At 36.1% G+C, this 27,801-nt stretch overlaps 1 protein-coding gene across 3 annotated transcripts in view; it reads right to left on the bottom strand.

Moving 5' to 3' along the window:
* The window catches only part of LOC117207501 (dipeptidase 1-like), a 146,234-nt gene that overhangs the window by 74,716 nt on the left and 43,717 nt on the right, over positions 1 to 27,801 (bottom strand). For all 3 annotated transcript variants that reach the window (XM_033447801.1, XM_033447800.1, XM_033447802.1), the window contains exon 3: positions 24,197 to 24,505. In XM_033447801.1, the coding sequence (XP_033303692.1) occupies positions 24,197 to 24,505 (309 nt within the window). The remainder of the gene's footprint in view (positions 1 to 24,196; positions 24,506 to 27,801) is intronic.

The raw sequence follows: 27,801 nt of genomic DNA, 5'->3' as shown, positions 1-27,801 counted from the left end.
CTACTTCAATATTGATCGATCTTCATTCTACGAAATAAGAGTCACGAGTTTCCTCATTTGTACTTTGTCGATCCAAAAATTGCTTCTCATCAGATTTCACGCTCTAATTAAACAATTTTTCGCTTTGCACGAATTTAGAACAAATGTAACAAATATAACATTTTAGTCACCGTCTCTAGTTCTTAATCTGTGATACTTATCGATTGCTTGCTAAATTTTAAAATTTTTGTAGTGGGCTATGTCATTACAAGATTTTTCAGTAAGATATGCTATCGTAATCGTCGCACAATCAGTATAAATCCATATGAATATATGGAAGTTCGATTCCTCGTGTTCCATAGGTACACAAGTACATAACATGCGACAGTCCCTCTTTTATTTTCACGATTCTAGTTCACTGAAACTCTGCAACTCATCTAATAAGAAATACATTTGTACGTGGAATAGTTACAGGAACATTCCATGTTAGGAAAGTGCTAAAAGTTTTTAGAGGCTTTTAATCTAAAGATCGATATAAATCGTCGAGTTTCCACGTTGCTTTCTGTATTTCGTTCCTTTCATTCCTCTTGCATCCCTTTTATGTATCGCCGCACGGCTTTCGCTAAGCGAATAAATTACTCGGAATAAATTTTCCTTCAGGAAATCGAGTGATTTGGAGAATTTCCAACTTCGATATCTCGAGGTAGTCCGGAAATTAGAGACCCTGGTTTGTATACTCAAAGGAGACACAATCAATTCGAGAAGCAAAATGCTAGGGATGCACGAAATTGGCTCAAAAAATTATATTCCAATTTCAAATGCTGACTTTTTCCAGTATAGATAGTCAAAGATACAATCTATTTGATATTTTACCGAATGGCTTGCAATATTACAATTTCTAACATTAAAACTTCTTCACATTCGATAACGGGCGATAGTTCAACGCGGTTCAATTTCATCTTCCTTCGCCGATAGAAATTTTAATTGGCTGAGTTTCTTAATTTCGCACACATTTAGAAGCAAGAAGCATCACCGTTTCGGACAATTAGTTTTTCCGGCTCGTTCGTCGTCAGCTCATAATAAAGTTTGCACATTATGCACGCAAATTATACGTCCTCTGCACAACAGAGATGTTTCCATGCGTACTATAATGAATAATAAAATTTATTGCCACTGTGCTGTTGTTGAATCTCATATCTTGTTTATAACATTCCGTGGCATATATCATCGTGGTTTGACGTAAAATGAAATTGGCACTGTGAATTGTGTATTGATCCTAGAGAAAGAGTATTGTCTTATTAGTATATCGTTCGTTTACTGGAAGCGTGATACGGATACAATTAAAGCTTATTTTGATTACCTAAACCAAAGAATCACAATATCATTCGTAAGTGTGAATTATTGTTCTGACTTTATTTTCATTGCAATATCCTTAGCAATCAAAGTATAATTTGCAATGGGACAATTTAATAATGCTTTACCTATGAATGAGTTTGCTTTAATAAAAAATAACTATAGAGGCTAATACTCACGTACAATACGTTCAGAATTTAGGTCAAAGAGACAATGAAAAACATTCGTATAGAAATATCTCTGTCCCAATTACCTTTGCTTTTAAATAAATCATATATTTTCTATGCGAATTAAAATACGATCGAAATTGTCCAAAATTTGAATACAAAACATATTTACGAATACGTGAAATCTTTATAGAGAATCGATCCAGCTAAAAAGTGTGTGCATTCATAAACGGTTAGTAAAAAAAAAATTATACGTTGATGGATTTATCTACCGGTAACCTAATCTATAAAATTTCCTATGCCAGTAACCATATCTCTGTTTCATTCTTTCACCTCAATCTCCCAATCTATAGCATCTTTATGTAACATCTACTCGCAAGATAACCTGAACAAAAGGAACTAATTAAGCTGCAGACACCATGAAACGAGCAAAAAAAAGGCGCAGCAAACAAACCATCAGGGCACATTCGTGCAAACAGGAGCAATTAAAACGCATGTCTGAACACGGTTCGTTCTTTTTACTATCGGTCGTATATTCACATGGGGGTGGCGGGCTCCATTACCAGAGATACGTTTGCCTGGTGTGACCAGGGGCCATGTGTATGGCGGTAAACGAGAGTCGAATGGAAATTCGATAATAATTATTGCGGGACCGCGGCGCGAACCTCCGTAGCGTCGAAAAGCTGCGGGAGCAGGTCGCGGCTGTAGCGGCCATAAATTCTGGGTCGGGCAACGTTATACGGCACTGCACCGCGCTCAGATTGGCCAAGGTACAGCCGGGAGCTAGACGAATGTGCGCATTTATCAGGGTCGGCCCCGGACGGCGACTGATAATTCGATTAAAAAATCGTCGACCGCCATCGTTGCGAAAAGACGAATCCCATCCTTGTCCTTTTTCTGAATATTTATCCCTCAAGCTAATCCCGCCTTTCCACTCTGGGCAAATTGCTCGCGGAAGGCGGAGAGTCCAACGGCAGGAGAAGGATTACGCGACGTCCTCGCGTGTTACCTAAGAAATTTCGTAATTTACGTTTGCATTTGCTTCGTCGTCTTAGAAATTCCAGAAGAGATTGATAAATTTTGGCGATATTTGTCAACTGCAGGTTGTCGGATTGTTTCATAAGCTTTGCGATATATCGCAGAAGAGCACGCTAAAATCATCGTGTATCATTTAAGGGTTTAGAATAGGAGCTTCAACGTATAGCATTGTTAACACGTACTGGGCGGTTTACGATGACGGAGCGAGGCGACAATGCTGCTCTTGAAAGAAGTTATTCTGAGGATTTTTGGGATTGCGTATAAAAAAGATGTTAATGCCAAGTATTATGGTTCCAGATCGAGTCTGCGAGATCTGTTCGCTGAAGGTAAAAAGATTTGTACACGAGTTAAATTGGCGTGGCAACATTTGTCGAGCGGAAAGAAAGCTGGAAAGAAACATAGATAGATCTGTGCGAGTTATTTCGCGGATTTCCACGTTCATGATTAGTTTTCTTGGGATGTTTTTTCCCATTTAATTGTATGAGAGATAATCTGTTCCTGTTTACCACATATTGTACCACGGAAATATTAACGTTGCCATATTCCACGAATTCCTTTCGACAAAAATGAATTTTTGTGTTTTAAAAGGTTGTGGTATCTTTGAGAAAGATGTAAGTTTCTAATTTGAATATTTCTTACTTCATGAAAATTTGGATCCTAGCTCTATCTCACAATAACCCAAAAAGCTAAAATAAATTATTCCAGCATTTATAATTTTCTCCGCCATATTCAGCATCAAGTTACATCTTTTACGCTAAAAGAATCGTTTGTCATTTTTTTTATACTTTCATCGTTTATCGTTTCAATTTCTCCGTTAATATGCCAGTATATACTACAAGAAAATGCCTATGCAATTGAACAACCACCTCATCTCATCTATCGATCGATCCCTTTTCGTTCGAGTATAGCGATACTGCTGCCAATAATGCGCCGGAATATGCGTACATTCGAACGGGCATTACGGAATGTTATTATAACCGAGTGGAATTCTGTTGCGTGTACTACAGTGGATCACTATTCCGACTAAACGCCACTTCCGAACGATGCTGACATGTAAATGTTCGGTTAATGAGCTGCATATAATCGCGATTTCGCTTCGTTGTTCTTCACTCTGGACGCGAAGGCCAGTCGACGTTAAATTTGGCTAGGTTATCGCGATCCCTATGCTTGAATAGCGATCATCTCTTGAATCTCGAGATCGTAATTTCATGTTCGAGTGAAATCCTTCATTTCCTAAACTTCGACGTGTACTTCCGGCTATAGAGAGTATTTGTCATATGGAATTTTTTCCCACTTTTTTGATATATTATTTCATATAAAATGGTTATTATTTCTAGTTCTAGGAAATAATTTCTCAATGTTGATAATTTATGCTTCCCTGAAAACATAGATATCACCTACGAAAGTAAAGAGTTTAGTTGTAGCCATCGCATAAATTATTCTTCGAAATTGTAGAAGCAAATTTTGGACGCTCTTTTGGCTTTTCGTTTTCTAATTTACGAGCAAGGTTCTGACAAGCAGATGAAAATTTTGCGAGTACAACAACAGAGCTCTAACTTCATATCAATTTCTAAAACTTTAACGAGATATAGAGAGTGTAGCCTCGTAAACTTTCCTTTCTACAAGTATACGCAGTTTGCCCAGGTCGGAAATACTTTCTCATTTATTGGACAAGCGATTAAACGGCGCTTTATCACGAGAGAGCATTATGTCATACGAGCGTTTTTATGCTGTCACCCTTTGATGTGGTTTTCATGAATTACCCAGAACGACAGTTGATACGACAGTTTAAAGCTATTGAGCGTGTTGCATGATTTTCGACTTACGCCGATAAATTTGAAAAGGAAAAAATTCGGCCCGAGCCTATTAATAAATAATAGTATCACTTTAACGATATTAATCTCATAGTAGCGTGCAAAGGAAACTTTAATAGAGAATTTATTTGATAATAATCTTTGTCGTGAAATTAATTAAGAAAGTATCTCCGAAAGTTCTAAGATCTACGAGTTCACGTCTACGATCGTGATTGTAGAAGAAAAAATCGAGGCCAAACGAATCTGGCATTATATCGAACAATGCCGGTGCGAAACACATTATACCGCCCTTTGTTTCTTCCATTATACCTGTACTTAGCGCTTAAACACTCCTTTGAAGGAATGTACCGCTTGCACCCTCTCGAGAGGGTTGCTCGCTCACCGGTGAGTATCACGTAAGAAATTACATCGAAAGAGTGGGACGCTAAAGGAGGTGAAAATATGGAATGGAGGACGGCAGGCGGTGTGGGTGTAATTATTTAAATATACGTCGCCGTCGGCGAGCTTCGAGCGGGAATATTTCACAGCTCGCGCCATATTACGCCAGTAACTTACGTCCGGCTATTCGGGCCAGATGTTTCTGGGAGGTTCAGACGGACGAGTATTTACGAGAGGAGCCGACCTCATCCGATTTCTCCGTCCCTCGGCTCCGATTCGTGTCACGTGGTCACGTCTAGCGATGGAGTGGGGATAGAATGCATAGTAGTGGGGATGTATTGCGCGGTGGTGGGGCAAGCGTTGTTGGGGAATTGTTGCGAGGGTGGGGAAAACGGAGGTAGCTGTTGTGCCCGATATTGATGTCAAGGTCTTCCATCTCGGTCGTACTCTCTTCTCGCGTGGGTCGCGCGAAATCAATAGGATAAAATCGTTGCCGACAGGCATCTCGTTTCTTCTCGCTTCCCACAGCTTCTGACTGCGTTTCAAGCGATGCAACTAGCAGCGATTAAAGCGTAACATGCTTTGGAATTTATTTGGGGCTTACATCGTACTCAAGCTTCTTCTGCTCAGCCTTTGACTTTGAAAAATATCCTTCGGACGCGCTTGTTACTTTCGAGACGAAAAGCGAGATGGACAACATAAGCCATAAAAAACAAAGCTTCCGCTGAGAAATACAATAAATTGTTTTCACATTTGTAAGAAATATTTGATGTATTTTTTCCATTTCAATATGAAATATTAATATCTGCAGATCATGGATGGTCTGGTATCACACGATATACATGTTTTACTCGTTATAGTATGTTTAGTTCATTATTTCTGACTAGAGTCTTTAAATGTGCTCACAAATGACACCCATAAAGTTCCAGTCAGGTGATTGAAGATGCAATTCTGCTGGACCTCCTTTCTTATCTATCTCTCACTAAAGATTCCATTTAAATGTTGTCTCACATTCATTAAGAAATATGATGGAGCATCTTTACATCAAATATGATCATAGCAGTCGTGTTTCATTATTATGCTAATGAAATTAGAAATGCTAATGAAATTTCAAAATGTTTTGTATAATACACACAATATACGTAACGATTTTTTATGGCAAGAGTTTCAATATTTTCGCGAGTCACTGTGCGTTGATTAAACATTTTTTACTTTTCTCGGTGAGTACTATAAGCTCACTAAATCTTAGAGCTCAGTTTTAACATCCTATATATTCCCAACTGCGGAAACCTTTGTCATAATTCGTAAAATTTTATGCTTTCTTCCAGAGAGTTTCGATACTTCTTTTTCTTTTTCGTAAACGCAGAAACTTTGCAACTCCTTAGTACCATTGGTTTATATTCGTGCATCGTAGCGGCAGTTAATCACCGTAACTTTAATTCCAGTGTTATCACATGCAGCCTCTACTCTACTCCTCCGGGAGGACTAAAGTTGTCGTATGTAATAAATTATGTCTCCTGCTTTGTTTCTATGTCCGATTGTTTCCTTTCTTCCCTGTGTTCTCAACAACGATGCTCTACGAAGGCCGTTTCTTGCACCTCCGTCTTCATTTCGCTCTTCTTCGGAGAAAGCGACTCCAAGTTTCCACGACTGTTTAACACCTTCGTTGTCGTTAGAAAGGTTAGTACTTTTTTATCTATTAACGTCTGCTTTATTCATAACAGAGGTAATATCAAAAGAAAAGTTTTACTTGTGACTATAATAAAATGACGACTATAATAATGAAAATCCTTCTAACGATGATGATTATTTATTAACATGCGGAAATATTGAATCGCCTTTTCTCAACTTTTTGCTGTATTTGGAATTCGTGTATCGATAGCGATAAGTAGTGACAGTTTATGCATTTATGGGAAATATATAAGTATAAGAATATATAGAATGCACATAGTAAGGATGACTACGTGAAATACCTCAGCTAAACCGTCCATTATGATATTTAATGAGCGGAACAAATCTCTCTATATATATTTTATTTTGTTATCGTAAGAATTCACTGCGTAAAGATTTGCGGTTAAGATCCAACGATAATAATGATTTAAATTTTTATAATAAGGTATACAATATCATAATAATATTTCTGCGATTATAATAGCAAATTCTATGTCTGCATGATCGCAGAAAACGTTTGGATAGGTTCAAATGGAATTGTTCTTGCGTGGCAGCTCTGCGAACACTTCATAACACATATGCCCCTTTATATTGTCTGATCACAAAACTCGATATCTACATTGACGAATTCGAATCTACCTACACCATTTCGTCGATTGACGTCAGTGAATGCACTAGACACGTTTATCGATTTACTTTCAATGTCTCTTGTTACCGATTAATCTCGAAAGTTCATGGTTTAGCGTCCGTTCCCCGAAACGCATATTTCATTTTTATCTTTCACATTTATTCATTTCCTTCTGATACTAGAGATTCTTTAGAATCAATATTTTTTAAATTTATTTTTAAAATTATCAAGTGCAAAAATATTAATTTAAAGCAACAAATAAATGTTATTTTAAGTTAACATTTATTTAGTTCTTATGTTTGAACAACGAAATGACTGAATGAAAACATAAATGTAAACTATTTTTATTTATACATACGATCCGCTTTTAACAAATATTTTCAAATAGTGATTACTGGAACTAAATATCATTTTTTCATATCCAAATACTAAAATTGTTTCCGTAGGAAGTTAGGTTGAATAGTCGCATACAATAAAAATAGTCGCGGTTGGTATTTATGAGAGTGCTTTGCCTTGCGGAAGTTCTAAGTTTAAAATAAAGTGCCACGCTCGTGATTATAAGAAGCGGATATGGTTTCAATGACGTAAATGTTTATAAAAAGATTTCCTTCCGATATATAAATAGGTGTTTAGTATTAATACAGTGATATATATCAGTAAATGCAAATATCGTTTAAGTAACACGCGAAACACGTTGCACTCTTACACCTTTTGCATATTTCATTCAACTGTGGCTGTTTCAAGTTTCAAACAGAGTGAGACTTCTTGAAACATATGGATACGCGCATCGATCGATAGGTAATTGGTATCAATGCTATCTTCCATAATTATTATTAAGTAGAGATAGAAGATTGTACTTTACATTGCATTTAAACTAAAAGAGAATCTGCAATTTTTTATATACCCCAATAATTTTAAAAAAGTATAAGATATAAGCAATTTTTATTAAATCTGAAATTCTTTTACAACACGTTTCCATACATAGCAGCTTTGTACATATTTGCATTCGATGTCATCAAGATGTCCTCAACTGTCAGTGTTTTATATGAAAAAAATCCTCTCTAAAAAATTTCTAGAAAACAAACAAGCAATGTTTACCAGCACTATTTATCAGCAAACACTAATCGTCTTGTCTGCACATGATACCGCATCGGCTCGTCAACAAAATTTCGATGCCAACAATTTGAAAGTTTTTTATTTGTCGAGATTTAGTGAAGAGTCCTCGATCCATAGTTTGTGATCTCCACCTCGCAAAAAATTATTCGTTTACAGATGCACGGAAAATGGTGGAGTATAACTTTTTAATTGCTCGACTATCAAAACCTTTTTCCACAACGATGCCCATACACGAATGAAAGGGTCAGGCTAGATCGAACGCGTTGCAGATGCTTTTAAATATATAACGTCCTTTTCCCTCATCGATCAGTCTCGTAAAACGATTTCGATGGCAACAGGTGCACGAGTGGAAAAAAAAGTAGGAAGAAAGTTATATCAACCCAACGAGGATTTCAGATTAATGGGATAACCTAGAGGAGAGGTTGCGGAAGAGTGACTGGCACGGAATAGGAGGAAACGATCCGGTAACACGATGCAAATTGCAAATGAAATTTCAAAAAGAGTCACTGCTTGGAATCCGGTGGAATTTTCTCGAGGATATCATCTACGTTCGTTTCCCATCCTCCTGTTATTCTCAATTTTATATTGTTAATCACATTTAGCAAACTGAATGATTGTCCTCTGTGATACTGATACTGGTCCCTGACGCGCATCGCCATAAAGATTTTATTTCTATACATATATAACTGTATTATTGTGGGGACCTTTATTGTGAGCATTCTCAACTATTGTCCTATACGTCATATATATTCAAATTTAGATAAACTCACCTACTCCATATGTTATGCTAGTTGGTGAGAACTTCATTAACGTTATCTGACTAAACGGTGTTCGAATAATTGGTTGTTCGATTAAGCGGCGTGTACGCTGTTTGGATAATGTTCAGTTAAACGACATTCCAGTAATCGGATGTTCGGTTAAACGCCGTTCAGACAATCGACATTCTAACGTAGTATAGCTCATAGGTTGAAAAATGATTAATCGACAAATCAGCATAATCTACCAAGGAAACATACACTGCATCACAAAAGTATGTGATGGTCTAATATTTCACATTCAATTCTTAAAATATAATTTTTCATTCTGCGATCTGCTTTATTTCCAAGTAAAAAGAACGAAAGAGCAATATAGGAAAATCCGTTTTTTTCTGTGGATCATTTAAGTAATTCTAAAGCTAATTACTTGGAACAGAAAGATTAAAGTGTTTAAACGTGGATGATAGTTCAGTCAACCTGATATAATCGTAAAAAATAAGACGAGAGAGGATATTTAATAGAATGATGATCGTAATAAATGTTTTCATAACTGATTTTTGTTCCGATCTTTTCTAAACATCTCAGAATTCTTGATATCGTTATTTTAATAAATAATAATTGTAATAGTAATTCTAAAAAAGATCAATACACTACATTATTTCATAAAATTTGTATAAAAATACGTAGCCTCTAAATTCGTTATAAATTTTTCGAACAATCCACGATATTATATCCACGAAGTAAACTCGTAATATTGTAGCTGTAGTGCTCATGAAACTCACGATACGCATCAGACACAACGAGGTCCGCGTAGCACCATAAAAATTGCTACGAAAAAAATAACCGAATCGTTCAATTGTTCTATCGAAATCTGTTTTCGAGCGGCGTCTTTAACGTTTCTTTTTTTCTGGTTCGATTTCTCACCTCGAAACGCTCTAATTGCATCCAGCTGTGGCGTTTTCTATTTAGTTTCCGGGCTGTGGTAACCTAATTAAAACTTGATCGAGGCGACGAGGAAAGAACGGTAAAAGGGGAGGGGAAAACGAAGCTGCCGAATGAAAGAAGCAAAATGCCCCCGTTACAAAAATGCCACGCTACCCAATGAAATAGACGGCGGCGACGTCGATTTTGAAAAATTCGATTAGCGAGCACAATGGCTGGCCATCCTCCGCGTCCTACAGCAACCTTTCGTCGTTCGCTCATTTCCGACCGCCTCGCCAATCATCGTAGGCCCCGTCTTTACCTTTCCTTTCGATAGACACCTATTCTTTCACTGTTTCTCTTTTTCACCTTTCTGTAGGACCTTTTTTCACATTTCAGCTAAATATAGCGACGTATATTGTTAAAACATGATGATTCTGACGTAATATCGCAAGAAGTTATACACTGGCTGGTATTTTCATTTATATAGATTCGGTATCATTTATAATAATTTTCATATCATTTGATAGTACTTTTGTATGGTTACAAAAATTTCATACTATGGACGTGAAATGTAGAATCTAATAAAAAATGATGTATTGGAAAATAAGGATATATGTAAATATTTCTTTTAGAAATATATCCTCCTTTATAACGTCTGTATATCATTATAGAAAGTCTAGCAAACTTATATTTGGACTGAACTGGACTAAAAATTTATGTTTTAAAAAGTAACTGTTCACCGATGTAACCAACAAGTGCATTAAAAGAGCGGTGTTACCTATCCCAAACTATCAGAAATAATAGAGAGTTTTTCAAAGAGCGGTATAAAAGTGGCACGAAACGAAGGAGATAATAAGCTCATAATCCGCTAAAAAAATTTCTGTAATTCGTCAGAAAGAAGAAATGAAATTCCGGGGTTAGGGAGTAGAAACCGTAAGCTGTTAACTAGGAGTGCGAATGAAAGGCGCAACCATCGCACCTTGAAGGCAACCACGCAGAGAGACAGAGAGGAAGTCAGGATTAAAATGCGAGAGAATAGAATAGAATAGAATAGATTTTTCCCGGCAGTGGACGAGGAGTGAAGTCACGTTTCGAAATTTTTCGCCTGTGTTGTTTCCCCGGGTAATGTTAGAATTACACGACACGGCGAGAAATTGCAAAACAGCCGACTCTGCCACGTAATGCTCTTCTTAAAAGCTGCACTGCCGCAACGGAACGGTGCCTGAAAGTTTCTCTCTCCGGACGCTTAATACAGTGCACGGGACTGAGTAATAGCGTGACACTCTCTAGGGGTAATTAGATGATCGCCCTGTGAAATGGTTCTCTATCGTTAATTATACGACGTTTCGTTCGGTTAATTTCACGAAATTGTCCGGAAACGTGATTGCTTCGTGCGTATAAGTACACTTTTGTTGATTTATTTATGTTAACATCACTTTACGACTTAAAAGCATTTAACATTTTATCATAAAGTAGCATAAAAGTGTAAAGAACTTGTTAGATGTAACTAAAAATATATCTAATTGTTAGGACAAACAATAATTGAATATATTCAATATTTTAATATTTTTAAAAGTAATATCTTTTAAATTATAAAGACGTTCTAGCTTCAATATCGAGTAAAGAGACAATCAAAAGAGGCAATTATCATTCGAAAAAAGAATTTTGTATCACCTAACACGTTACAGTTCTCTGGTAAACACAAACTAGGGAGCCATTTTCGGAATTGTATCGCAGATGATTGCATTCGGTGCTTTAATAAATTGTTATACTTGTCAGAGGTCTGATTGGCCCCGATATTGTTATACAATGAATATTCGCTACCCGCGTATCAGGCTATCAAACTTTCAATTCGCATTAAGTAAATTCAAAGCAGCGCGTTCTCATTATGAACACGAAGCTCACAATCGTTCTTTCCTCAAGTCCAAACTTTGAGTTTCACATCGCTCCGCGAATTAATATAGGAATTTCTACGTATATGCGAACAAACGTAGCCAGATGTAGTTATATACATAGTATAGAATGTTTTATTACCTTTCTACTATTTTCCTATTATCAAATTAGATAAAATGAGGCATTTTAGATATTTTTCTATTATTATTATCGAAAGCATGCATATGTCTTTGACCAAACCTATGTTGGCTTTAATTATACGAAAACTACGTTATTCGGATATGGGAATTTTTATTCAATTTACAATAAATTGTTATATATGTCTGTGGGTCGCTATCCAAATTCAATTTTGTCTAGATCAGCTAGATCGCTGAAATATCAAATTGTACGGCTTATAGCGTAATAATTCATAACCACAGTATGGCCACAGCCATAATAGAAAGCCTTAGGTCTGTGTATACACATGTTTCACACCTCCACCAAAATTTCGAAAAGTGTTGAACTCGTCTCAGTCGCACGTAACCTAGAACTAATTCCAATCTTCCGCGGCAACGTAGACAGGTTAAAAGAAAGCCAGGGACTCCTGAAGAAGTTTCAACGTGGAAACTTCGATTAACTTCCACTCGGTTGAAGAAGAAACTTCAACTAATATCTGGGGTCCATCGTGTCTCAAAAATAATTTCATCGCGCGCGTTTGCTGGAAGAACGATCGCGAATTTGTCGCAGACACATTCGATTGGATGTTTCTGGTAAACTCTCATTTTTAGAGTTTTGAATGATACCACAATTGTTAGTAGCTGCACCACTTATCTATATTTCTAAATAAATACAATAGATTTTTCCATCTATTCTTAAACACATTAACGTGACAAGTAAATAAATACATAATCAATAGTAAACAGTATTTATTTGTTATAACTTCAATATCTTTCACTATCAATTAGCTAAAATCCTTCCACTATCAATTAGCTAAAATCTGATCCTTAATTTTGAACGTAAACGTGTAAAATTAATTTGATTTGGACATTTTTACACGCCATTGTATATGACTTTAATATTTTTATAGAATTATTCAAACATTTATACAATCTTATACAATTTAGCAATATTGAAAATTAATGCCACTTGTATTCATTTCTTCTTAATAAACGGTTGCATTGTAAATACTTGCAGATAGTCATTTTTAACAGGAATAAAGTTTTAATCGCTTATAAACGTAAATTTGCTCACTTACAAGAGGAAAAATCCTGATTGAGTAAGGTTTCTCATTCTGAACTGCAAACTAGGAATTGATAATTGTTACTATAGACAGTTTCGTAGCGGTATAATAGTATACTAAAGTGAACCATAAGTTCTTGCATAGTTTAAGCGAAAAGTTTATTTCTCTCGTAACAGTTCTATTCGAAATTAGGGATACTGTGCTCTATAGTCTTATGCTAATCGTATGACTTTCCATTATATATGAACATTATCTCGCGGAATAACCAGTTGCAAACTGAAAACTGATAGTATGATTTAACTTTTAATTGTCGGAAATTTTATAATTATATATAATATGCACCTATGTGTACTCATAAATTGAAAATACTCAAAAGTTTGATGCGAAACATCTTTCATTAAAGATATACGATGACTTCTAATGTTGTTGCAACACCCTTTAAAACTGAATAACATTCTTAAAGTTGTACCAAATGACTTGGGTTCTTTTTGAGAAGTTACGAAGATTAGTTTACCAAATGATGTATAAAAATATTTTTGAAAAGAATTACAATTGGTAGGAATCGTGAAGAACAAGGTAAAAGTCACAAATTCCAACTTTTTTATCTGGGCTTGTAATAAACATTTAAACAACACATTTAGAATATTTATATCAGTTATATGTATATATGCTGAAAATTATAATATATTGAAATCGGTTGATACGGAAACAAGTGACAGGCATCAAAAGATGTAAATTTTAATCTGAAAGTCGTGAAGACTGCGATTTTCGCTACTTTTACCCATTAGTAGCTAATAGGTTAACTGACCTTAATGAATTTTCAGCATAAATGTAGCTGATATAAATGTTCATTACAAACCCAAGTAAAAAAATTGGAAAATGCGACCTATACTTCTTTCTTCGTAATTTCGATCAATTGCAATTTGTTCAAAATCTTTCTATACTAAGTCGTCTAATGGACTAACCCCAACCTAAGCCTCTCAAAAAACCCCGAGTCGTTTAATTCAATTTCAAAAATGTTATGCAATTTGCAATGGCGTTGTGACAATTTTAGAAGTCAATACATTTCATAAAATTTTACATAAACTAAGTTGCTTACAGGTACAATACGATACGTTCGACAAAACGATACAAGAGATGGAATTAGTTGAAAATCAATTTTTAAACTGAAATAAATTTTAACATCTGGGCAATTTCAATAAATTTTACGCAAGCGATGTAAACTTTAAATTGATTCAATAAATTTCGCTCACTATTTCTTTCGTTACTTTGTCGCAATAAAGTTATTTCTTAATATTTTACCGTGCAATTTATAGATACGCGAAACAATTTGGATAAATTTCGCATGGAGTGATACAAGATTAAATACGAGATTGTAGAAATATTTAACGCAAACGGAGAGAGATACAGTGAGTGTCAAGGGAAACATATTTATTCGTGGTTCTGTTTCAACACGTGGAATATTAAAGCTACAAAATGTATGTAGATTTAGAGCTCAGATGTTCCATTAGCTTCTACGATTTGTGCACACGCCCGTAAAGAGGAAAATCCTTTACATCGACCAGTTGAAAAGATAATCTTAACATCTGCGAACTTTGCTGGTGTTCGTGTTATCGTTTGTCATTTTCACGTAAAGCTGAATGCGCAGCTGTTAAACGCTAACGGTTATGTAATGTCTGATGTTGAGAAAAGAGATATATTCATTTCTTTAAAGCTAAAATTTATTTTCTAAAAGGATACCATCGGTTTCCTAAAAGCGTAACGTAACTAGAAAAACTAAATTTTTCAGGAATTTGACTTGAAGTAGAAAGTTTGAAGTAGAAAATAACAAATTTTTTTCTTCCACTATTTAGGTAATAACTTTTTGAGTTTGGTCTTAATAAAATATTGTTTATATGTATTTTGCTTGCGATTAAGGGAAAGATTAAAACAGTCTTTTAATTTTAATATTCTTCCTGTAAAATAGCATACTTTTATTAAATAAAATATCTTCTGTTCCAATGAGTAGTTCACTTTTGTAGTCATTGTATATTAGCGAAAGGCAAAGCCGCGAAATACCGGCTGGGGGATGAACGAAAAACAAAAATTACAAGTCGGACAACGGTGTATGATGCTTAATGACAAAGAGAAAGCGCGATAAAAAATTCCGGCCTCGAGACGCGGAGTATGAAAGCCGCCTTAAACAACCACTAGATAAGCAACAATAACGTTGTATACTTCTGTGAACCGCGGTCGTCAGCTAGATCAGAACTGGGGAAAAAATAAAGAGAAGGAGAGAGAGGGAGGAAAAAGCTTATGTCGCGCACTTATGTCAACAAGCTAGCTCGGGGTCAACTCGGATCCAACACGCGGAAACACAGAAAATCCAATATCCGTCGTGAAACGAAACGACGCTTGAATATTCCGGCGATGCTCTACCCCTTCGAGGCGCACGCCAACCGAATGGCCATGAATTCGAAATTCTCAGATCTAACCGGGATTTATTGAAGTTTTTGACAACGTTGATTTCGAATGTTCCTCGTACTGGCGTCTCAGTCGTATCTCGCCATGTCGTTGATACATGTGTGATGTAAGTAGGTACAGTTATTCTCAAATGTATTCGTACACTTAGCGTAGAAAATTCTCATATGTACAGGGGGATCCAAATAAAGTGTTACGAGCTGTTATTTCAGTAACTAATGAAGATATCGATTTTATTTTTGCTGCAATTAAATGGTATATGGGGGCTAATTATTTGGGATGCAATCAGTTTTCTTATGATGAGTTGTAGAGTGAAGAAAGAGGCATCTAGTTTTCTTTAAGTAGGAGATGGTATTACCTTTATATTATTCGGATACCTTTTATCAAAGTGAATAACATTTATTTAAACTATTCTTTTTTATTGCGCGTAATTGCAAAATTATAGTAAGATCAAATAACGAAATGGTGTAATTAAGGTGATGTAACACGTAATACCAAAATAGTAATTTCGTACCATACATATTTGCGTAGATTTGCATATTTCGTAGATACATATTTGCAGTAATGATCATAATAAACTAAATATGCTTATAATGTTAACATTAATGTAAATTTTGCTTGATTTTATTAATAACGGCCAATAATTTCCTTCGGGCAACATTATCATGCACTCAATATAATGGTCTGTGTCGATGATAGGGGATAAAATTTTAGCTAAAATGTTAGGCGAAATTTAATTTCCCTGCTATTGTTTTACAAATGTTAATGGATACTGGAATTTAGTCGATGCAGTATAATTTCTAGATTGACGGATATTTGTGTTAAAGCAGTATTTTCATTATTGTAATAATTAATAAGTTCACAGAACTATTCATGTAACATTATGGATGGATTTTATAATACAAATTTGTAATGGTCGACAATTCATAATCAATGCCTTCTACTTGATCTCATACTTAATTCTGTATTATACATAAAGTCCACAATTAAATGTAAGGTATGTAGGACATATTATACTTGTACAATGTTTTTTATTTATTTTGCGTGGGGCTTCAACTATTGGAGTATGACGTGCATTCATGAGTCACTGGGTATAATTCTAATTTGCTTCATATTACACGACAATTTGATATGTAATATTAATACAGCGATATTGCAAGCATAAATGTCATTCTCGTAGAATTTAATAACATAAATGATGAATGTCCAGAACCCAGGAAGATGTCTTTTCAAAGTTTGTTAATTGATCAATGTCGAAACCATTGAAATATTGCATAAATGAAATTCAACACGAAGTTCAACACAAAACAAACCACTATTTATTTTGTTAAGAAAGATGATATAACATTTTTTAAACGGCGAACTTCGTATTTTTACAAATATACCAATTTAATAAGTAAAAAGAAAATATTTGCATCAGTGTGACTATTTAAAATTAGAATCTCTGATGATAAAATAACTTTCAATTCTATTTTTTACCTAATCCAATATTACATTTTTACTTTTACGACGAGCTAACAATTAATTAGAAAGCTACATTTATACGCTGCATAAAATAATTACGAATTTCACGTGGATTTCATTACGCCCGCTTTCTGACCTATACAAATTGGATTCTGTACAAATATCACCGTACAAAGTACACAGAGTCATCTAGGTACGTAAGTTTTAATTGTTTCGAGCAATACGTTATCTTCACTGGGATTATTAATCAGCTCGACGGAAGATTTAAAATTTTCAGCTTTAGATACGAGAAAATCTGAAGATAAGGATTACGATAACTAGAAACTAAAGATAATTAAAATCTACTTGAAAATCTACACTTCAAGGTATATAGCTTTAAAATGTTACGATAAAATAAACGTAAAAATCGTTTAATACAATAGTTTCTAAAGGTACATTCGTAAATTGCAAATGACGAATACGATTTTTCGAGATGGCACTTCTCAGGTCGTTTACGATGAAACATGAACAGAAGGTTGTTAGCTTCCAAGATAGTACTTGAAACTAACCCCTATTCATAGTCATGCACGGTGACTTTTTGACGAGAATAACGCTATCCATCGTAGCGTATCTCGCTCTCTCGACATAATTATACGAAGTCGAGATCTTGAGGAGCTCGAGAGATCATGGTTTGCCCGAAAGCCTCTGGCAGCACGAAATTTCCGGATATAATCCGTAGAATCCCTTTTACGTAGTTCTCAAACACTCCAGAACATGGAAAACCATTATTCTGTCAAATATTTCGAATCCAATCAAGTGCCTAGCTATAACGCGGGTGGTATAACGCGGTTCATCCTAGCTCGAACAACTTTCGCTTTCTATCAGATAATCCCGATAGATATCGTTTGGAAATGCCAGAAAATATTAAGGATATTGCTTGAGAAATTCATGACATTATAATTGATATAGAAGTGAATTGCTATGAAGTGTGACAAGATTACTCGAAACACAATAGGAACAAATTAATTGGCTATACGAGTGATAGTTTACTTGCTTTAGTAAAGGAAAGCAATATGGAGTAATCTAGAATTTAGTAAATTCAGTGTAATACTATTTCATTAGAATAATTATTTTTAGAGTGCTATTTGTTCAATAATTAAATTGATTTAAATAACAACTGTATTGGGTGAATATACTTTTTTCAGAAAATGATCATACGATTAATTTATTAAGCATTTTATTACATTATTCATATATTTTATTATTGTATATTTCATTATATTGTATAAGTCTGGATTATGTTATTTAATTGCATTGCGTAATATATAAAATATGTACGCTATGTATCTACAAATTAAAACTAAATAACTTAATTTGTATCTAACTCAAACTGTTGTGGTCACCTGTGTCCCAACGATACCAGCTGCGGGTTAATCTGTTTTAGATCTTCTGGGATCTATAGATTATTATATTACAAGCATAGAAAATAAAAGTAGCTAAGTTTAGATATTATACGCATTACCATTCAAACGTAAAACTATTATTTAATCTTGAACATTTAATTAACATCGTGGTTATCACATTCAGTGAACGCATGCGAAATGACTGCATCGTAAAAATATACAAGAAATAATAATAAATTTTTCGTTTACGCGATATACATATTTCAGTGTTGAATAAACTTCCATTAAACAAGATTCAAATGCTAATTAGAACTCTCAAAGCTGCTTTTTTCCATTGCCAGTGAATATAACGGCCCGATAATGGCCAGCTATACACCTAGATATATTTTCAACCTTTTCACCACGATCTCACACACCAGCCCTTAAAAAACAATTCCTATTAACGGCGAACCGTTTCATTCGCAAAACGCTATTTCCCCAGCACGATCGAGACAAATGAAAAAATATTCAAACTAACCAAAGCGATCGATCGTGAAAACAAAGCGATTATACAACCCCTTCCGAACCTTTCGTCACACCTGCACCGGCTTGTTAGAGACGACAAAAATCAACGTAAACGTATGCCATGGCCGAAAAACCGAAACAAAAAACTGCACAAAAGAAACAGACACACAGGTAAAATGGTACCTGGAGCCCGAACGGTATGTAAATCAGAATCAGGGAAGAACAACGATAAAAAAAAAAGGAGATATACGAGTTCCATCGAAGGACCTGACTATGCCCATGTGCGTCCCGCTTGCACGGCCGCCAATGCACACACAGACCAATATACATATGTATATTGCCGAAGTTTACTTGCTGCAGTGCAGTAGTAACGTTGCCCCTTCATCCCCCGGGATGGTACCGTGCGCCCTGTGCATCTCTCCTTCTCTCTTGCCGCACGATTCACTTTCTGCCTTCCTGCATGCACGCTTCGTTCCTCTCTTTCATCCTGTCCCTTTCTCTGCTCTTCCTGCACCCTGCAACCTTGTCTCTTTCCATTGGTCTGCCTTCATCCGGTATCTCTCTCACGTGCCACCCTCGCTCACCCTCTTTTTCTCTCCGCAGCAACGTCCGAAAATGGATTCTCTACCTGGCCCGGAATAGTTTTCGAAAAGTTTTGCTCGCACGCGACCGGCCGTGCAAACACACGCGGGTCCAGCTGTGCGCAAGTATGTAACAGCGTATATGCAGCCGGATACACGCACACAGGGCCGCTCCTGACAGGTATTACGATGATAGATACACGCGTGTCATTTTTTTTGCGCGTGATCGCTCCACCCCCGCAGCCAACCCCTCGTGCTGGCTGCTGGATCTCTTCCGGTCCTTTTGCAACTGGCTGGCAGCCAGCCAGAATTCACGGTACTACCACGAACCAGGACACTAGAGTTCGACATGTAGCATCTCCGTGGGCAGCGCCATTTCAAAATGAATTTTTCTTTCCTCTATACGTATCTTTCTCTGTTCCGCTTTGTACGTGTAACTTGTGTATATGTGCGTGGATGGACGTGTGTGAGTGTGTGTTTTTACTCTGACCGCGCGGCTTACCCGGTCAAACGAGGGCACGATAGCGAGGTTCAAGCCAGAAGACCGCGCGGTTTGCCCAAAAGAATTCGTTTTCAGGAGAGAGCATTTTCCCCCGACCACTTCTTTGCGACAGTTTTCTCGCGCGCTTTTTTCTCCCTTTTATAGTTTCTACTTTTAATATTTTATGTTTTTCCCCGTTTTTTCTTTTTTTTACTCGTTTCTACTCTTTGATTTTCCTGAACTATTGCCTGCGGAACTTGCTCTCGATGATGTTCAATTTACGCCACCGGTGAGCGAACAGTGTTATGTTTACCAATGGTTTTTGTTTTGCAGTCGCAATTCGGTTTCCATAGGTGGAATCAATTGATTGGAATAGTTCAATTTGATTAACGTCCAGGTCTTAGTCGACTAATCTAAAGTAAGCTTGAATTAAAGAAGTTACTAGTAATTGATAAATGCCTAGTCATTTAGAGTTATTCAAACTCTACTTTCATCAGCTATAATATACGATACTCTACAGCGCGATTCATTTTTTCACTACGCCTTGTCATCGCAGAGTCAAAAATATCGAAAATGAATTTTTTTTAACAAAACGAGAACGTTTCTCACAATCACTGCTATAAAATCAACAAACACAGGAGCTGTAAGACGCTTGCGTGTATATTAATAAAAATTTTTTTTAATTTTTTTTTCTTTTTTTAATTTTTCCATCGAGACAACGATCTACAGTGAGATCCGTTATAACGAGACGTGATAAAGTGCATGCGTACCGAGCGAAAATTCAAAGTCGATTTTCTCGAAAACGAAGCCTCAAACGAAAATTTTTTATTCTATATTTTCGACTTCTTTTTTCGCGTAGAATCACCCCCTTTCCGCTTGTACCACCAGTTACCAACCACCCTGTATACAATAGATCGTTTGGAAAGGTGTACTACAAGTTTTGAAATTTTTTTTGGTGTTGGTTGCTACGGTTCCTGGAGATGCTCGAGCTTTACCGCCCCAGTCATGTGTAAAAGATGCGTTCTAACACGGACCCCCGCTAAAGGAAAAGTTCGCTCGGAGGGACCGTGCATAATCGTAAAGAAACAATGTTGCGAAGCTCGCAACACGCCGGAACAAGAGGAGCCACCTATTTTGCCTCGTCGCTTCCTCTTTTTGTGCGGCCAGGAAGTAACTTTAAAGCGTTTCAAATTAGTACGAGTGTTAGGGAAAGGGGGAGAGGGGGAAAAGAGGAAATTTAAATGGTTCACTTTGGACGGGGAATTAATTAACTTGCAGAGAATATCAGAGAATTTTTTTGCTTAATGAAAATGGAGGCCAAGTTTGTTAAGAAGAATATTCGGTATTCTTTTATTTAATTTGCAATAATTGACCAATGTTTACTGCGACGAATGCGTTGGATTTAATTAAAACATCGCCTTGGATAATGTTTCGGTCGAGCACGTAGTTTGTTATTTGGAAGGACAAGAATCATAATAGTGTAACTCAATACATTGCTATTTTTTATTGAATAATATTCTACGTCTATTGTTTCAAAAACCCATTATATTTTTCCAAACTATGAAAACGTATTGCGATAGAGAATAACGTTATAACGTAAATGATTATAAACTACGATATAATAAATTCACGCTCTCGAAATCTTCGCTTATTATAATTTCAATCGTTTTTACAGTATGTGCACTATGCATAATACACAATCGTACGGTAGCTAATCTCAAGAAGAATTTTCTGAAACGTCGTTTATTTTGGAACAAACAAAAAATTATTCGTTTCATATCGAACGCAATTAGACGTTAATATTTTATCTAGGCAAAATGCGATTTGCCTTATATCGTCTCTCATTCATAACAAATTCACGATTATTAGCCTATCATCTATCTTCGAATTGTCAAGAATTCTAAAGTCCCTTAATCGCCAGTCATGTAAAAGAGCCCTAGAAAAGAGGAAGCGGTGAAAACAAACATTATTCCCCTGATCTTTTTCCAGTATCCGTCCTGGACAAAGGTTGGCCAAACCTTGACGTACATTTTCCTCGGATCGACAAAAGAACAATCGATCTTTCTCATCGCAGTTGGACGCGTTCCCGTGGCATCAGGGAACCTTCAAATTTTCCCCAAAGCACACAGCCGGAGTAGTGTGCGGGATAGAGAAAGCGCGGTGACAACAAACGCCCACCATAGCCCTCTATAAGAGAAGTAGCCTTTTGTAGAGGTTCCATAGAAGGCTCGTACGTTATCGCAAGTACGTAATCGTAAAGACTTAAAGTATAACGCCGTCGGGTCCTTTCTTTCGCCGGAAACTGAGTGCCGCCTCACCATCCTTCCTTTATCCTTGGCTCTCTCTTTCTGCCTGTCTTTTTCCCCTCTTTCGTCTTTCTCGCGGTCCATTCTATCGCGGCCACGGTGTTCCTCGACTTCACAGAAGAATTTCAGGGTCCGATATAAAAGACAAGAAGACGCTGCCAGGAACCAGGAAGCGTATAGCCGCGGCAGACGAGAAATTCTTTGAGAATTTTTCAGACTGGCAATGAATTACTCGCGATAGCGGCGTTAACGAGCAGGGCTCAGATAGGGCGAAAAGAGACAGAGTGGGACAAAGCTTGGTGGAGAATTGGAGCACGAAATGTAATAGTTCGACGAGTCGCTATCGTTCGTGCTTGTTATTTGTTTCTTTGCGTCGCGACGAACGCCGTGTCGCAACAACGGAACGTTCTTATGAAATGATATATGTCCGTAATCTCTGTTAGAGCGATACCTCGCGAGGTGCGTCAACGCGAAAGCAAGCAGTACTTCACGGTTTTCTACGATCTCGCGATCTCCGATCGTCGAACTCTTTGTTGACTCAGGATCTGGCCCGATATATCGCTTATAAGTCAGTTCGGAACTAATGTTACTCTTTCTGATGAGTTTGTAGGTGATATATGGGATTTGATATTAGTTTCGATTATGATTTCGACATAAAAAGGCAAATTATAATAAATACTTAGAATCATCGTTATTTTTTCTAAAGCGTTCAGACATGATGGCGCGACGTCGAGGTTCGCGTGTCCTTCTGGTGAAGTGTACGACAGGGTTGAAACTCAGTCTTCTGGTAAAGCGTACGGCAGAGTTTCTTCAGGATCCAGTTTCAGAGTCAAGGACTTAAAAGCCATTCGTTCGATGAAGTTCGGACACGTTGAAAGTTGAAAGTTGGACACTATCGTCGTTTGTCGAAGCAGGTCCCGACGAACACGCCGCGTCCAGCTTTTCTCGTGCAAGAGAATCAGATCGGCCGGTGCCATTAACGTTAAAACGTTTACTTTCGACAGATGGGAAAGCAATCAAAAAGTGGCAGTTCCAAGGCATAAATGGGGCGTCGCTGCTGAACTTTCGTCGTACTTGCTCGAAATCCTGATCGAAATGTAGGCGTAGGTCGTATTTTAGTAGGGAGCAGGTTACCAGGAGGAGGAAGTGATTTTAGCATTTGAATTTGAAACTCGTTCAGCGCTACGTGCATTAGCTCGTTTGTTAGAAAAAATAGCTTTGTTCGTGCGTTGTTTATACTTCTACAATTTTCTTTTTTAATACAATGTACAATATCATCTTTTCGCAATTGGACACAATAAACCCTACAGTCTGCGACTTCACCACAAACATTAAACAGACATTGACCATCATTAAACATCATCGAAACGAAATTATTGTAGTTTGTAACCAAGCGTTTCCCCTGTACGTTCTGCTTCATCGTTCGAATTTATTACTCGGCTGGTCAATCCTTGTAATTGCTAGCTGGCAGAATTTTGAAATCGAGTTTGATATATCCAGGCAAATGGTATTGACGTCGAAAACCCTCGAAGAGGGATCTTACTTCCAGCAATATATTTCATTCGTTTTAACTTTCTCGCGTTTAACACGCTACTTTTGCACGAATGCGACCACAGAAATAATTTAATTCCCGACGACCGATAATCCGGTCCCAAAACAAAGGCGCGAACGCTAAATTTCATTTAGCACCGTGAACCCACCCGTTCCGCTAGGAATAATCCTTCTGATGAATATGGTGCACACAGGAAGGTGAAATGTTTGAACACATACGTCGATGCCTGTGACATGACGTTCAAATTACTGTGCTAATAAGAGGAGTAACGTTATGCGAGACTCTAGGATAAATGTCGACTTTTTATATCGAACTAACTATTGATCAAATTCTTTACAGTGCAAATATTTTTTGTACGTTACACTAGTCGCGGTCTTTACATTTATCCCAATTTTGATTTTCCAAACGATATCCCAAAGCAGCAATCATCGCTGTCGCAATATGGTTACGTTAGTGAAAACGATCCCATTCGCTCGAACATAGTCGCATATAATCGCCAATAAAGACGAATCGATTAAAAGGATAATTTACCTGATAGTCCATGTAGTTCCCGTAGCCCATGTGGTTGCAGGTGCAGGCACATGCCTGGATGTGCCTCCGCATGTCTAGTTCAACCTCCTCGCCGCAGACGCCTCTGCTCGCGGCCATCATGGTGTCACCCATGCAGTAACCGCTGGTGCAATACATCCTTGGATCGCTCTGGTCCAGGTAGCCACCTCCCGTGTCATCGTACCCGAGTCCGCTAGCGCACCTGGAATCCGAGGTATATCCCACGCGAGATTGGGGACGTTCCTCGTATCCCAGTCTGGACTGGGGTCGATGGAAGCTCGGAGGTACATCCTGCGACACGGAGAAGGTTTTGCGATAAGCTGCGTTCACCTGCTGCATTATTGAAGAAGGTGAGGCGAGGTAATGCGTGGTGGGATTTCGATAGAAGTTTCGAAGGAAACGGAGAATGGGATATTCGAGTGGAGAGTTCGACTGTTCAATACGTTTCGCACTAATTAAATTTTCATTATTTAGAACTACGGATGTTCGTAGTAATCTATGTTTTTAGGAACAAAATTAAAGACAGACTATATATGTATATATATTCATAATCGCATATTGAATGTAAACCGTATGAAATTCGTGAGGATAACACAGACACGAGATTTTAACGTTAAATTTCAATGTGAATAAAATAAAGTCAATGGATATTAAAAATCACGCGGAATTTTTGGCGATACAACGTATCGATAAATTAGAAGGCCGAAATGAAATTTTTTTTCTATGGAAAATATTTTTTGCCCCAAAGTGGCGCAACAAAAAAATCGTTCTTCTCGAATTAAATGGTAATGAATAAATCATACAACAAATATCCGATTATATATTCCTCTCATTTCGTGAATTTTAGTAGTAGATATAACACGTGAAAGAATTTTTTATCAATTCCTTTGCTTGTTTAGAAAGAAGAATTTACTAATTTTCAGTATTATGTCTGGTGTCGAATAATTGCTATGAGAAATTTAAAAAATAGTGGTGGATATAATCGAGAAAAGTCATGAAATTTCGCACACTGTTAATTTCCTTCAAGTCTTCGGTGGAGATGGATGACACTGGAGATAGTTCTTAGATGCTTTTTAGGTATTCTGGTAGGTCTGAGGTGAGTGAATCATTTAAATGTTGTTTAAAAGGTCTTTGTTGTCTTTACTCTTTAAGAAATCTTTTCGTATTAATTTTTAATTTTTGTTCCATTAATCATAAATGGTTGTATTTCATTTTGTCAATGAAAGTAATGGTAAACCTAATTTTTATTATTACAAATGGATATTATTAATTTATATTTACTATTACTTTAAAAATGTCAAAGTTAAACATTATTATTAATTAAACTTCTATTTTTTTAATACAAATTTAAAGGCACTAGTTGTTGTAATAAAATTAATTTATTAATAATTTTATATAACAGATAACTATTATAATTGATAAATTAACATTACAAATTTATTCTTTATTGCGTAGTATGGTTTATATAACTTTTATATATGTGCAATTACATTCGTAGAGTATAATATTGATAATATTTCTATACTCTGTTTTCATATTTTCTATTACAGAAATCGTATCATCTTTGCAACCAAGCGAAACTTCAGTAAATTATTTAAGTTACATTGATTGTTAATTCATTTGCCATTTAAACATACTTTGTATCTATACTGCGCTAGATTTAAGTATATTGTATATTCCAACAACGTGAGCTTCAGAAAGATGTACAATTATTGTATAAATTGTATTAAAAGTCTATTCTAAATCATATCCATATTTTCCTGGTACAAAATTGCAATTTTTCCTGCTACATCTTCTCAAGTTATGTTCTTCTGATTTAAAACTACGATTTTAGTTAAAAAATTTCTCGGAATATAAAAATTTCAGTTCCGAAAAATTTTACGTATCACTTAATTATATTCCCCTGATGCAAAATTTCATGTGTGGTTAAAAATTCCTACCATGATCTGAAAATTTTAGTTCTAAAAAATTTTTGCATGTCAGCTCTTCGTCAGTTATGTTTTCCTAATACATAATTTCGTTTGTGATAAAAAATTGTTGCCAATACCTGAGAATTTCAATGCTAAAGAGCTTTTGCGTGCGACTTACTTACGAGTTATGTTTTCCTTATGTAGATTCTTAAATTTTCGCAGGAAATTTTTATCAAAAGTTGTTTCATCTTGTTTCTATTATTTCTGTTACGATTCTTATACATACATGGATAGAAGAAAGGACGGATATATGGATAGAAAGATGAGCAATGGATAAGAAGCAAAAGGAAAAGGGGATGGGAAAGAAGATAAGGAAAGGGAAGTATGAAAGGGGTAAGGAAAAAATATAAGGAAATAGAAAGGAGACATGGAAAGAAACATGAAAGAAAGAATACAATGAAAAGAAATATAAAGGAAAGGAAAGAATGGTGAGGAATACAGAAAATAACTAGGAAGGGAAGGGAAACGAACGCTCTTGGAACTATTATTTACCTTTGTTTTTTCTGCTTTCGAGGTTTTAAGTTTAATCGAGAATGAAGGAAACAAAGAAAAGGAAGTACAGGAAAAAGTGGAAAGAAAAAATCATTGAATTTATCATTTACCTTTGCTCCTGCCGATTCTAAATATCAAATAGGAATAAAAGAAAGGAAACAATGGAGAGAAAGAAAAGATCATTACTTTACCTGTATTCCTGCTGATTGCAAAATTTCAGCAAGATCGAAGAAAAGAAAATACAGGAAAACATGGAGGAGTCCCGAAATACATATAATATGTACTGTATGCACAAGAAACCTGGCAGATAAAGAGTCAATTGTTTTCTAAATCTGTTTTCTCTGCATTCTTCGTTATTTTATTACATTGTCAAAGGGTTAATATTGTCGTTGTTTCTTAGAAAACATTTAATTTGAGAATTAATCTCAAATGTATTAAAAATATTTCATTGATCTATCTAAACGTACAATAATCTTAGAATATTGCTCTGATTTCGTGCTGCAGACAAGAAATACAAATTGAACGTGTTGCTTTAGCAACAACCTATGTAGAGATTTAATGGTTTGCAGAATATTTATTGATGAAGGTCTTAACGTTCGTTGGTTGGGTTACCCAAGAGCTGATTTATGCTAAGATTTCGATAAAGTTTTAGAGCTGGGAACATAGGAAGTTTAGAAGTATTTGATTTATACTAGACTGTTTGCGTAGACAGTGGTTTCCGGAATAATTAACGATAATGGCTCTAATACAGAGCACATTGATAAATATTTACATTTGCCGTAAGATACTCAACGACTGTAGCAACTTAGGTACTCTATACATTTCAATTCTACCGTAGTATTTATTTGCTTACTCTACTTTCATTTAGGTAGCTTTTTCTTAGGAAAATAAAATTCCTTAAAATGATTAAAAAATTAATCTTTAATATGATCTCTACCATGTTTCACTAGGATCGTTAATTTCTTCAGAGTCTGATGATCATCAATGTTATTCCTGAATCTATTTCCCCTCATAGTCTGTTTTCCGATGTATTATTTTTAGTCTACCCCTGAATATCTTGTAAAAAGTCTAAAAATTTCGCTGAAGATGAACGAATTTACATCTGCCAATGTTCCCCATCACTTT

Source organism: Bombus bifarius, unplaced genomic scaffold (assembly GCF_011952205.1).
Source record: "Bombus bifarius isolate JDL3187 unplaced genomic scaffold, Bbif_JDL3187 scf7180000008033, whole genome shotgun sequence".
In the NCBI taxonomy this organism is placed as follows: domain Eukaryota; kingdom Metazoa; phylum Arthropoda; class Insecta; order Hymenoptera; family Apidae; genus Bombus; species Bombus bifarius.
Note: the sequence above shows the minus strand (reverse complement) of the source record. Positions and strands in the feature narration are given on the sequence as shown.